The following is a 13,379-nucleotide window of genomic DNA, read 5'->3' on the forward strand; positions in this document are numbered from 1 at the left end:
GGAGCCTTCTCTTCTCCAGGCTGAACAACCCCAACTCTCTCAGCCTTTCTTCATAGCAGAGGTGTTCCATCCCCCTGATCATCTTTGTGGCCCTCCTCTGGACTTGCTCCAGCAGGTCCGTGTCTTTCCTGTGCTGAGGACCCCAGAGTTGGATGCACTGCTGCAGGTGGGGTCTCACCAGAGCAGAGTAGAGGGGCAGAATCCCCTCCCTCGACCTGCTGGCCACGCTGCTTTGGATGCAGCCCAGGATACGATTGGCCTTCTGGGCTGCGAGCGCACATTGCCGGCTCATGTCCAGCTTTTCATCCACCAGTACCCCTAAGTCCTTCTCGGCAGGGCCGCTCTCAATCCCTTTATCCCCCAGCCTGTAGTGATACCGGGCGTGACAGAAAACACATGATAATCACCACTAGTTGGGCATAAACCAGAGCTATAATAACGTGTTTAGCATCTACAAGTTCACAGCATCCTCTAACTCATCATTGCTCTGCAGGATACAGTTCGTGCAGCTGGTTTCGTGGGTTTCTTCCCTTCTGCAGGCAGGCTTTTAACAAAGGGACTTACACATTGCACAACCAGCAAAGCAGCACAGAAACCAGGCAATCTATGTTTGGAGTGATATTCATGAAGCTGAGCAAGGCATGTATGTGAGGCCCCTTCCCAGCAGCGGAGAGACTGGCATTCAGACAGTGCAGTAAGTACAGGTTGCTTAACTTGATCAACGGTCATGCAATACCGTACCTGAAACTGCCTCCTCCAGGAGCCGAAGCACCTCTCAAAAGTGATTCCTCTGAGAAAAAGGGACTCAGAGCTCAGAAATTTTTTGTGGGAGCAATGGGTTCACACCCTCAGCAGCTGAGATATCCTTGTCACCAAGGTCTCTTGGTTTCCTGGCAAGTGCTGCAAGTGTTAAGCTACTGCTGAAAAGTTCACCCTAACATAATCTGTTGACTGAATCCAAGGCAATTCAAGCAATTATCTGAGCACAGCTTGGAAAATGGTCGCAGATAACTCAGATATAGGCATGTTTCTCAAATCCTGGTCAAGAGGAAAGTGGCCATGCACTCTATGCACCCTGAGCACACTCGGGGCAAAACCTTAGGTTTTTAAGGGGAGTTTGTGCCCCAAAGAGGAGGCAAGAGTTTGCCTCAGGTGCTAAAGCAGGTCTGGCAGAGCTTTCCTGAATTTCTTCTTTGAGCATTGGTGCCCAAACTCTGTTTAAGCATCTTTTCAGGTCCAGAAATGCTTTGTGAAATGCGTGTCCAAGCCTGTCTTTTCTGAAGATGGTTCATGTCACCTTTTGTTACATCTTATATACCAGCAGTGCCTCCTTCCCATCAGTAACTTCCCTCATTTCAGCAGACAACGGTACGTTTCTTTCGACACAGAGGACACTGTCATGGTTTCTTTCTGAATCTGTTCATCAAAGGCATTTCATTAAGGACTAGTCAAAAGCACCAGGAACTCTCCCAAGCTGTCAAGACAACCCACAGCCACTGCTAGACCCTCAGTTCACAACACATCATCCACAGTAATGGCACAACAAACACCTGCTTCTGGATGCTGTAATGCCTGGGTTCACACCGCCCTCCTGACAGCCCCAGTGCTAACAACCGGCAGCAGGTGATACTCAAGTGTTACCGTCCAACACAGAATCAGCAAAAAGCTGAAACCTGAAAGTGTGAACTGGTCATTTTGTTCTCCTACTTGAGGAAAGGTTGATTAACAGTCATCATAAAACAGAGGAAGAGAAGCTCGGTGATTTATAACAAATTATACCAGCTAGCCAATCTTTTCAGGTACAGCAGACTTTCTCATCTTTTTAGCGGCGCTTTGTGGTTCCTCCAAGATGTTTGACTGTTGTTTGACTGGATCTATCTGTGATGGTAAATGCTAATTTATGATGCCTGTTTTCCCAGGTGCATTCAGATCTCAACACTTCCCTTCATAAATGTAGCTAGCACATTAATGCATCATTCTTTATGGTTTTGAGGAAGCAGACAGCTCCCACACCATGCCCAGGAGACAATCTTCTTGTGATATAAAAGCCTTGCAGGCATGAAGTAAAGGTTCATAACAGTGTGCAAAAAGAAAAAAAAAAAATCTGAAAGCACCCCACCACCTTGTCGGCAGCTCAAGCATTTGCAAAGACACAGGTTTGCGTTCTGGGGTTCTCCTGGATTCTTTACAATTCCCTTTACAACCCTGCCGCTACCTTCAGGTGTAACCCTATGTACTGGCAAAGAGCAATGCAGACTCCTGCCAGCTCCCTTACGCATTATTTGGCATGTGGTGGACAGATGGTGGACGCATGGGTGTTAAGAAGGCCAGTGCGCAGAGCCAAAATTTCTCTTGCCAGAGAATTTGAAGTGCTGCTGTCCCAAAGCATTAGGAAAGTCTCCACCTTACTACAAGCACTACCTGACCCTTGAATGGGGCAAGCAAGACACGAAGCATTACTCCATGGAGTTGCACCAATGGTCTATGGTACAGTTAAACAAACAGCATTGATTTGCCTCAGAAAGCCCATTCCTGAATTACATCGTCCCTGAAGTGAGAGGTGGGTTTTAGTGGCAGCAATAACTAATACTCAAGGCTGCATGGAAAGGCAAAAATCCCCTGTGCAGTGGCTTGGTGGCTCTGAGCTGCTCACTGCTCCAGGGTTTGAAGACTAAGGCAACTTTTAGTTGCTCTGGCCCAGGAGGATAGAGGGAAGGATAGATAGCATAAGCATTGCTCCACCTGGGAGCTCTTGGGTAGCACCTGGTGGAGCGCAGACTGAACTTGCAAAGGCAAAACGGGGCCACGAGTCCACTGGAACCCTGTGTTCACGCTAGGCTAAATGCATTGCATGTAGCTGTCATGAATGAGACAAAAACTGAGGGGCAGATGCCTCACTACTACACTTCTTGCAGAAAAAGAGGATGGTTTATTTTCATCACTCCCAAGTGATCATTGACCAGGTGACATGTAAGAAAAATGAAGTTGCCATACTTCTATGTAATGGTGTGCAATATACGTTAGGACAGGCCAGCATTATTTGACTGGGAAGATTATCTATCTATCTGTCTATCTATCCATCTGTCTATCTATCTATTTAAATTATCCTGCAGTAATCACTAACACAAGCCTTTGGAAGTGTTTAAATTGGGAAGAGGCAGCAGAGAACAGCAGACAACTGAACATCAACCTCTAATGAATATGAAGGGTTAGATAACATTCGGAACATTTATATTCCAGGCATATTTTTCATCTGAGAAAGACTCTTGCCTTTCACAAGTAAAGTAGATTCACTTTGGGCAGAGTTCAGCAGCTGTTTAGCAACTAGAATTGTTCAAAGCAGGAAATGAAGCATGCCGTTAGTTCCACTTCCCGGAGAACCAGCAAGCTTTACCCTATCTGGAAGACTTCGCTACTCTGGGAAAGCCCAAAACAGTAACAAAGGCCCTCAAGTGAAGTTACTGTGTTGATCTGACAGAACTTTTAGACCAAAAGAGCAATTTAGTTTAATATGTGTAATTCTATCATAGTTTCAGGACAGTGGGGTGTATCCAGACAAGGACAGGGTGAATTGGCCAGCTCTCTGGCTCTCGATGTGGAGGGAGTCATACAGTTAGATGATTTCTCCAGAGCAAAGATGGTTAACACAGCTTTGATGCTCAATAGCATATCTGTGAGACTGTGAAGAATATGCTCTCCTCTTCCCCTCCATTTTTTCTGTACACTCTGTTCCTGATGGAGGAGTCTACAAATGCAGTGGAGCCCATATTTAGCCTATGGCATATCAGCCTGTTCTTAAGGCTTTGTCAAATGCCATTAATTCTACTTCTAGGATTTGTCACAGAAGATGATTTCCTTGGTCTTTTAAACCTTCAAACTTCTTATTCTTCAAGCACATGACAGAGCACTCAGCGTGAGGTGAGACAGGACTACTCTCAGGCAGTGAGTGTTTGCAGCCATGAATTAGACTGCCAAAGAGAGGCAAGAACCACTTTTCTCGGCTTATTTTAAGGAAACACCTCCCATTTGTTGTAATACAGGTGGCCTCTTAGGTCAAATGTGCAAAATCCTAGCCTTTCACCCCGATTGTTAAAGCTCTGTCACTGCACTGTTTTCCCTTGACTGATACTGGATGATCACGTGCTCTTAGTTACTTGCTACAACTCCTTTCAAGTTGGAGGGCTTTGTGTTTAAAAGTGTAAATAAAGTGGACCTGGGTGTGAAACCTAAGTGCGAGCTTTGACAAACGACACTTGTGTGTGGAGAGGGGACTGCTCTCTGAGACACCTTTTTTCTAACCTGAACCGAGATTACATTTCACCAAGTCTCTCTCTGAGTGACTTCTGCTTAGCTTGTTATTGTTTATCTGAACAGCCTCCAGATTTAAGAAGCAAACACGCCCTGTAATTTGGTACCCATCTCCCTCAGGGTATGATTAGGCTGGGATCTGATGAAAAAGATTCTGACTTCAGCTCCCATTATCCTGAGGAATTTCCAGCTGCAGGGATCTTGATTAGCAGACACACGATACCACAGCACGGGAACCAGCTTCTGATGAGCTCAGGCAGGGTGAAGCCCCCCTGTAGCGTGAATGGCCCCACCGTGGTGTCTCAGCTTTGAGAGATGCTGCTCTGAGCAGAAAGTGACTCGACGGGCAGCGGTCGCCAACCAAAAGTAGGCACCTACGAGGTGATCTCTGAAATAGCTCAGAGAGATGATGCCCTAAATCTATCTCTCTCCGCTGATGGCACCCACGGTGACTAGCTCAGATGTTTGACTTCTAAAGCATCATGGAAGGACTCCCATCTCCATTGCCTACATTCATGTGCATATGAAGACAAATTCAGCAATAGCCCTGAAATCCTTTACGGTGAACAGTCAAATAAACTACCTTCCTCCAGCCCTGAGGCTGCATCACTCCAGAGACTGTGATAGGACCCCAAAAGAGGGAGAAGCCATAGTGTTCATACACATACCACATGCTCTTTCAAGAGGCTGTTCAGGCCTACATCTCTTCAGTGCTCTTCGAAGCACAGCAGTTTCCCAAGGTATAATGTTTGTGGTGACAAAGTGGTTCCATCAAATATGGGCTCAATTCTGCTTCCTAAACACGGGTGCCTAGTGTGATTTGACTTGCCTTTGGATATCTGAGAAATCCAAAGCAGCTGTCACACATGAAACATATATATAAGCTCTACTAGAGATCCAAGTTATTGTGGAGGGAAAGCCAGAAGCCAGTTGGGGTACTCCAGGATGTCTCAGGTGGTGCTGGACAAAAGGCAACAGCCATTAAGTTGGAACACAGAAAATTATGATTAGATACTAGGAGAAAAATGTTTACTATAAGGATGGTCATATACTGGAGCAGGTTGCCCAGAGAGGTGGAATCTCTATCCTTGGAGGTGTTCAAGAGTTGACTGAGCACAGTTCTGAGCAACCTGATGTAATTAGACCTGCTTTGAGCAGGGGGTTGAAATAGAGAACTGCTGGAAGTCCCTTCCAACCTAAATTACTCTATGGATGTTCTTCAAATTCTCCAGCTGTCTTGCTATAGGGATCAGCATAACAACTAGGAAACAAGTCCAGAATCAGCCTTTCTTTACCAGTTCATGTAACCATATTCAAATCCCTGTACTAAACAAGGAACTCGGGCTTCAAAGTCGAAGTGTCTCACCACTGCTGATGCCCCTACATCTCAGAGGTTGGAATTCTAGATCTGAGCCCACAAATATAGCACAAATGATCCATAAACATGTATAAAAATCAACTTGAGAAGTTAAACATATACCTGTCCCACTTTCCAGCTGAGGAGAGTCCTTAGCAGTAGTATAGCAAAATCAAAAGAATAGCACGGTGTATGACATGGATTATCTGTAAACTCTAATGCGCACCATGCACATGTATTTTTCTTTAGTGTACCAAGAGTAAAGTCAACACTCATTTGTGGGCTCTGACACATGAATAAGCTGTCACATGGCAATATGTTACAACCTATCAGTTGTTCTGCTCTAGCTGTGTGCACCACCGCTCCACACAAGTTCACCAAATGCAAGTTAGCAGCTGATGTGTACTAACTTGTAAACAGGTCGATACCTTTTGTCTCTCCTGTCTACATCTGCTGTCCTGCAGGCTAGCAAGGCGACAAATGGCTCGTTTCAAGGTGAGGGCAACCCAGTTACAAGGTTAGCACTTTGAACCAGGAGATACGAGGAGATGGTGTTCCATCAACCTGCTCAGAGTCTGGTCATGCTCTTTTTGATATTATACAGATGTCGTCTACCTTGTATATTAGGCTGGATTACTCCTTCTCCCCTCTCTCTCTAAAAACTTCACAGGGTTTTTGTTGGTTATTTTTTCCATGGAAACTGGGCTCTATTTAACATATTTTTACACATCTGGTGTGATGAACTTCATTGCTGCCCTGTGTCAGCTGTAAATAGGAAAGACGAGTACAGTGATACTCAGTTTCATGTGAGGCAAAAAGCGACCTTTGTTTTATAGTCTGTACTCTTTGTATGGTTCTCCAATTTTTTCCATCTTTTCTAAAGGGATAATTTGGTCCATTTGCCATGCCAGATGTGCAGAAGTATTTAAAATATTCAATCAGAATCCCAGTTGCTGTGAAGCAGATAATCACAGTCTTGGCTTGGCTATTTTTATATTTTTTTTTAACTGTACTGTTCTTGTGAATATGATAAAATAGGGGCTTGCAAAATGCAGTCTCCACTTCACAGTCTGGGTCCTGGCCCAGACCTGTGGTTTACAAAGCCTTTTGCTGAGTGACAACAAAACAAATTATGCAGTCTCCCTTATGCCTTAAATTTAATATCTCATCTCCTGCCCTCTAATTCAAACCTTCACACTGCACCAGGGTTTCCTTTGTAATGAGATAACTCTGAATATTAAGTTTGCATTACGCAGGGCTATTATTCACATGCCTGACATCATTACATATGGAACTGTAATCAATAAAACATGGTATGAGAGGGACTGGATGGCTTGTGGGCACGGGGACCAGTCACCGAAGCCTCTAAGTTTCTGCAAAACATCCATACCAAGTCAGTAGTGACCTACCAGAGAGCCTTGATGAAAACCTCAGGCAGTGAGGCCAAAGTTCAAACCGGGGGTGTTTGCTATCTGAGGTGGTCCCATCGCGTCACTGCTGAGCCACCCGGCTGGGGCGGAGTGATAGGACGAGTGCATAGCCTCTGCCTGCTCTCTGGTATATGGACTTGATTTGAGGATAAACAAACCTCCCTCTTCAGCCCTGGCACCCCAAGTCCAAATCCATTTCATTTGAATTCAGATCCACTCTGGCTGAGTCAGCCTGGCAGACTTCACTGTCTGTTCTCCACCAGCTGCCAAAAAACAATCTGCCCTGCAGAATCAAGCCCAGCTGACTGTTCACTGTGCAAAGTTTATAGGCTCTGTGAAGCCTGACATCACGTGCTCATGTCCTACCTCCATCGTTGTCTTTCCCATCGCCGCACGCCGTCTCCATGGAAGTATCGCAGCCTGCTCCTCTCCAGCCCAGCTGGCAGACACAGTGCCAGCCATTCGTGTCCAAAGTGCATCTGCCGTTGCCGTTACACAAGCCAGGGCATCCCTCTGCAAGGCAAACAGCCGCACATTCAAATGCACTGGAAAGACAAAGCAACGCAGCCTGGAAAGGGGCTAATTAAACAGCTTTTTCCCTTTGCCTTCAGTTTATTTCTCCACTCCCACTTGGTGTCTTCCCACCTGGAGTCAGCTGTCCCAGTTCGGTATCAGGACGGTGGTGACCACTCAATGGGCTGCTATCTCCCAGGAGGTCCTCACAGCACAGCCTCACTAACTGGATCGAGGGAATGGTGAGCTTCAGGGAGGGAATGAGATTGTTCTGCTTCATTGATTGTAAAACCTATCCTGTCCTCTGAATGTCTCAAAGCTTTTGCTTTGTAAGACCAAGATTTAGGGTTACCTAAATTGCATGTAGGGTTAAAGTCCCTAACACCCAGCAGGATAAAGCAGCTGGCTTTCAGCAATACTGAGACCTCTGACTGGTAAGCGGTCAAAGCTGGCTGGAAAGGGAAGGCACTTCCTATATTAGAAAATATTTGGAGAACACCCGATTTCTCTACTGGGGTTTTTTGGGTGGGATTCATCTCATCTGGTTACAGTTCACCTATAACGGAGATACCTTCAACTCTCTCTGTAGTCAGCAGAGAAAAAGACTGTCCCATGGCATAAATCCCCTCGTGTGTGTTCAGTGCCCATACCGATGAGCTGAAGCACACTCTGGAAACACCCATTTCTCCCCACTGACTAGAGAGAGAGCTCAGCACAGAGACAGGCGTTCCTTTTATAGGCGATAAAACATAGGGAGGATGAACACCAAGCTCCCAGTCCGCTCACTAGGGTTTGATTTTCTCATCTGATGACCTCTCGGCGAGATTTATGTCCTTTTTTTTCACCCCCAAGAAAATAGCAGAGTAATTTCCACAGTAAGCAGCGGTGTGAGGGAGGCTGCTTAGCTTATACGGTTCTGGGGTTTTTTTACCTGCAGAGCTCAAAAATCTTTACCGAGAAGCAGTCAGAAATGTAAGCCACATTTTATAGCTTAGGAAACTGACGTACAAGGGACTGAAGTGACTGTCAAGGTCACTCAGCAGGACTGATTATACCAGGAACACAATTCAGTCTTCCTGAGCCCTGTTTTAAGGCCCTCTCTATTTATACGTGTGTTGTGCAATCCTGCCACATAGTTTGAGTTTCTTCAAACCCTCAGCTTTGCAAGACAGGTTTGTTTGTGAAACTGTGCAAACAACAGAGACTTATCCTGTCCTAAAGGGTTACAACATGGTGGCGAAGAGGTGTGCGTTGTCACAACATCTGGTTGACGGCATGATGCATGAGGGTCTGCCCAAGGAAGTGCTGAGACAGCATGTAGAGCACACCACGTCATCGTGTGTCCTGCGCTGGGGAAATGTCGTTCAGAAATGCCTTTTAACTGAGGAATCATTTCATGGTGAACTTAATATCCTTTCTAGGATTGTTTTTTAACAAGTGACAGATTTACAGGGACCGAATGGAAAAAGAAACAAAGGTGGTAAGGAAAAGTCCTTTAAAAGGATCTTAAATAAATTTTTCATTTACAAATATATCTGTTGTATTTCAGTCTTTTAAAGTGTGTACTCTGGGGGGAGCATACAATGTGTGTGTATGTGTGTGTGAGCATGCTTGTGTGTGTGCATATTTTGGTATTTATACACTATATTAGTATATATATACTACAGAAGAGCTATTTATAGGCAAGGCTACTTGAAATTCTCCATTTTAATACCCTGCCTTCAGTTACTTACAACAGTGCCAAACTTTTAACCATTTAATCTGAGTTTTTTCCAATGCTAGAGCTAATTTATTTGCTTGTTCCCTTTACTTACTTTCAGTACAAGCTGAAAGCATTCAGCTGTTTTGGAGAATGAGAGAGGAAGAAGTGTACTACTTGTTAAAATAACCTGCTAAAATTACTTAGCTAGGTAGGTAATCCCACTTTGGAGTAGATAAATTCAGTTTGGATGGGACCATCCTGATGGTAGAGATGTGACTGTTTTCCCCTCTTTATAAATCTGCCTAAATTTGTCTAGATGAAAAACCTCTGAAGAAATCTCACTTCATGTGTTTTCTGCATGGCTCCATTAGAGCTTGGCTGGGGCATCACCATTGAGCACACTTCATGTTTTTACTGCTTGGACTTTGTATAACCCATCCCAAAAAGTTCTTTTCTATCCTGCAGTTGCAGAGGCTGAGCAGGAAACTCCTTGCAAAGGTGCTGTGATGTTGACCTGGACAGGAGTGCAGTGAGAACCAAAAAGAGTTGAGTGATAAGAAGTTGAAGATGCCACTGTAAAAGGATGAGAGAAGAAGGGTTGGATATCACTAGATTTTTAACCCAACAAGTAGTGTTTAAATCCTGGAGCAGACTCTTATTTTCTGCAATGGGAAGAAGATAGGTCTTAGACGTTTTTGCTGGGAGCTAAAGACAAAAAGTCTCCTGGGTTTGGTTCCAAGCCATGTAGGAACAGGTCCAAATCCTGGAAACGGTTTAAGTTAGGCCTATGAGGTTTCACATGATGAAAATTCAGAGGGAAAAGAGGGATTGCATTTTGTTGGTTTTGTTTCAATTGTATTTTGCATTTCATAATCTTTGGAACAAAGATCTCAAAAGCAAAGATCTAATATTATTAGACAGAAAAAATACTGTAGTGATTGATCACTTGCTCTGAGACTGACAAAAGCAAATGATCTTCAGATGTCTCACATGAGGAGTGTCCAGCAAGTATAAGGAAAAACTAATATAACTGTAAAAATTAGGAGCTCATATGGAGCTGCATGTGCTCTACTCTCCCAGGCTTAGGAAAGGGGGAATTTGGCGTGTCAGAAAATGGCTGATATAATTAGGATGGGAGCACCTTCTGCATCTAAAGAAATGAGAAGAGCTTGATTTGTCTATTCTAGCACAGCAAAGGCTGAAAAGACTGTGACTGTTTTCCACAAATGCATGAAACAGATAAACAGTGAGAAGGGAAAAGAGCTATTTAAGCTAAAGAGAATAATGCTGGCATAAGAACAAATGGACATAAACCAAGCATGAATAAATTCTGGCTGGAAGTTAGAAAGAAAAAAGAATCATTTGCCAGGAGCAAAGGGATAAAGTTTTGGAGTAGCCTCCCAGTAGGAGTATTAAGGAGAAGCCTCACTGATCTATCAATAGAGCTTGGTAAATTTATATGAAGTTTTACACAATGTGATTGCCCTTGACAGCAGAAGACTGGACTCTAACTGAGGAGACCCTTTTCAGTCCTACGTCTTTGACTTTTGTGTGCAACTCATTGTCTATATGAAATGTGTTTCAGACTATCTGAATGGACTTTCATGATTTCCTCTGAATCTTTTTGATCTGGACCCATAGAAACTAAGTCAAGGATCTCAGAAAGCAGACAGAGGGAGGAAAAGCATCAGCTGGGAGACGAGAGACAGAAGAGAGAGAGAATCTCATGAGATTATGCCTTCCCAAAGTGTCTATTCCTCTTCCTTGACTATCAAGGGAACCCAGCATGACTAGCTGAGATATAAGCATCTATGCTGTAGATATCTGAAGTGGGATAACTCCCACGTGCAATGTCAAACTCCATTGTTTTGGCATCTTTCAAGTCTAGAAAGCAAATTTACCCCCTCCCGTCAAGGAGAGTCATCTCTGGTTCCTAATGAGATAAGTCTTCCAAGCAGTCAGAGAGAACTGTTTCCTAATGAGATAAATTCTTCTTCACAGATCCACGAACATAAAAGTTTTCAGATATTAACCATTACATTACAAGGCACAGCAAAGTATCAGTGCTGTGAGGATTAAATTGTACCTCTCCTGTGTCATGGGTTTGGTAGGAGAGCAGACAGTTTTCAGAAGTAATGAGAAAGGGAACCATTAATAGAAAACAACACAATGAAACAGCAGCTGTCAGAAGACTCGTAGCTTCAGAAAGTTAGAAGTTAACATGGATGTGTAGGCCAATGTATCTAGGAGAATGGACCTGTAAGTACTACTATTTCTAAACTGGTTCACTGCATAAAGACTTGGCCATCACTAACACTACAGAGATAGGAACGGTGTACTCCCCATTCCACAGACGGTGCACTTCAAAGCACTTGACGAAAAGACGATACAAATAAACTTTATCCCTTCCTTTCCCCCATGCTGGGGAATAAAGCAAAAAGATCATCTTGTCTCCAAAGTGCTTCTGAATATCAACACAGCAGGATGGCTTAATCCTCACAGATTTACACCACCATAATCTTGCAGCTCTCAGTTCTCATAGCTAGAGTCATTAATGATCCATTATTCCTGTTTGTGTTTGTTAACTGTATTTGGGTGACTAAGAGAATTAAATATATGAATAGGGCTTTTTTTTTGGGGGGGACGGACTCTTTATGTGAGTTTCCAACTGAAGCACATGGAAGCGCTGCTGAAAGATGATGATACTGTGGGACATTCACAAAGATGTCAGGTCTGCCATGCAAGAGACAGCACAGACCAGGGAAGCAATATAAAAAGTGGACTAATTTTGAACTAGACAAGGAAAGAGTATCAGAGTCAAAGCAGAGTGTCACCAGAATCAGAAATTATCCTGCCATTTGAAGATTGTTGGTAAAATTATCGGCTCTTAATGATCTGTACAGTTAAAGCCTTCTCTAATTAGTCCAATTATAAACAATGTTCAATGTGATTTTTCTTCAAGCCAAGCCTCATTGCCACTTTAAATTGGACTTAAAAGATAAGGCTATTATCTTTCCTCCACTGTCAGTAGGAAAGCACTGATGGATGTTCTAGCAAGTCCAAATAGACAGTAGTTGAACTCCGAAATGAGTAGGACATGGCTGAATGCAACATGTGAGGATGCAAACACCTGGAGCTTGAGAGAACAACAATCAGCAAGTGACCTGCAGTAGTTCTGTAAGACTGAAGGGGAGGAGCAAAGCATCAGCTGAGCCCTGCAAATTATGAGAAACCTGGTAAAGTGTCCTGAAAAACACTCAACTCTTAAACTACCACCATGATATTTTGTGATGGTGGGAATACAGAAACCCTTAATCAGATGCATCCTGTAAAACGAAGATTAAAAAGTTACTTGCCAGAGCTCCTGTTGCTTACAACTGTACAAATGAGGGAATTGGCTGTGGTCAGACCTTGGGTTCTCACTGCTTCTCAGACTTCAGGAGCAGCCCAAAGAAGTCACCTTGCAGTCATTCCTGAATTCAAATGTTGTTCAGCGTCTTTACATTTAGGCTAGCTGTTTATATGTCTCACTACAGTGTTAATGTGGTTATTTTTTAAGAGCGAGAATTGATAACCAACAATAGAAATTAATTACGTTGATGTACCATCAGCTCCAATGGTATTCTGGATGGAGAAGCTCTCTCTAAAATCAGCACCTCTTTAATCGTAGGCACCTCTTTTCATTTTAACCATTACCAATGTTAATTAGGCCTTAGTTTAGAAGACTCCACTCCAGTTCTAGTTAGAGCTTCTTGGTTGAATCATGCTGATGTTTGCTATTGAAACTTGCCCTCCAATTTAGAAACAACTCTGCATCTTCTCTGACTTACTGGTTTATTGTAAGGCTGTAGGAAAGATTTAGCAGTAAATCAGGCTCACCCTTGACAACAAGGATTACTGGGAAGGGATTTCAACCAGAAAGATGTTAATAATTAAGAAAGCCAAAAGGGCATGAGTAATTTAGTTTTGAAAAATGCACACCATGCAGTTAGCCAAGTAAAAACCATGTACTTCTAATGTTTCAGCTATTGCTAATCTTTCCAAAAGAGGCCATGCATGGTAAGAGACA

At 43.6% G+C, this 13,379-nt stretch overlaps 1 protein-coding gene across 1 annotated transcript in view; it reads right to left on the reverse strand.

Moving 5' to 3' along the window:
• The window catches only part of TENM4 (teneurin transmembrane protein 4), a 421,264-nt gene that overhangs the window by 110,803 nt on the left and 297,082 nt on the right, over positions 1-13,379 (reverse strand). The window contains exon 15 of the mRNA XM_009286142.2: positions 7,462-7,608. Within this exon, the coding sequence (XP_009284417.1) occupies positions 7,462-7,608 (147 nt within the window). The remainder of the gene's footprint in view (positions 1-7,461; positions 7,609-13,379) is intronic.

Source organism: Aptenodytes forsteri, unplaced genomic scaffold (assembly GCF_000699145.1).
Source record: "Aptenodytes forsteri isolate BGI_AS27 unplaced genomic scaffold, ASM69914v1 Scaffold231, whole genome shotgun sequence".
In the NCBI taxonomy this organism is placed as follows: domain Eukaryota; kingdom Metazoa; phylum Chordata; class Aves; order Sphenisciformes; family Spheniscidae; genus Aptenodytes; species Aptenodytes forsteri.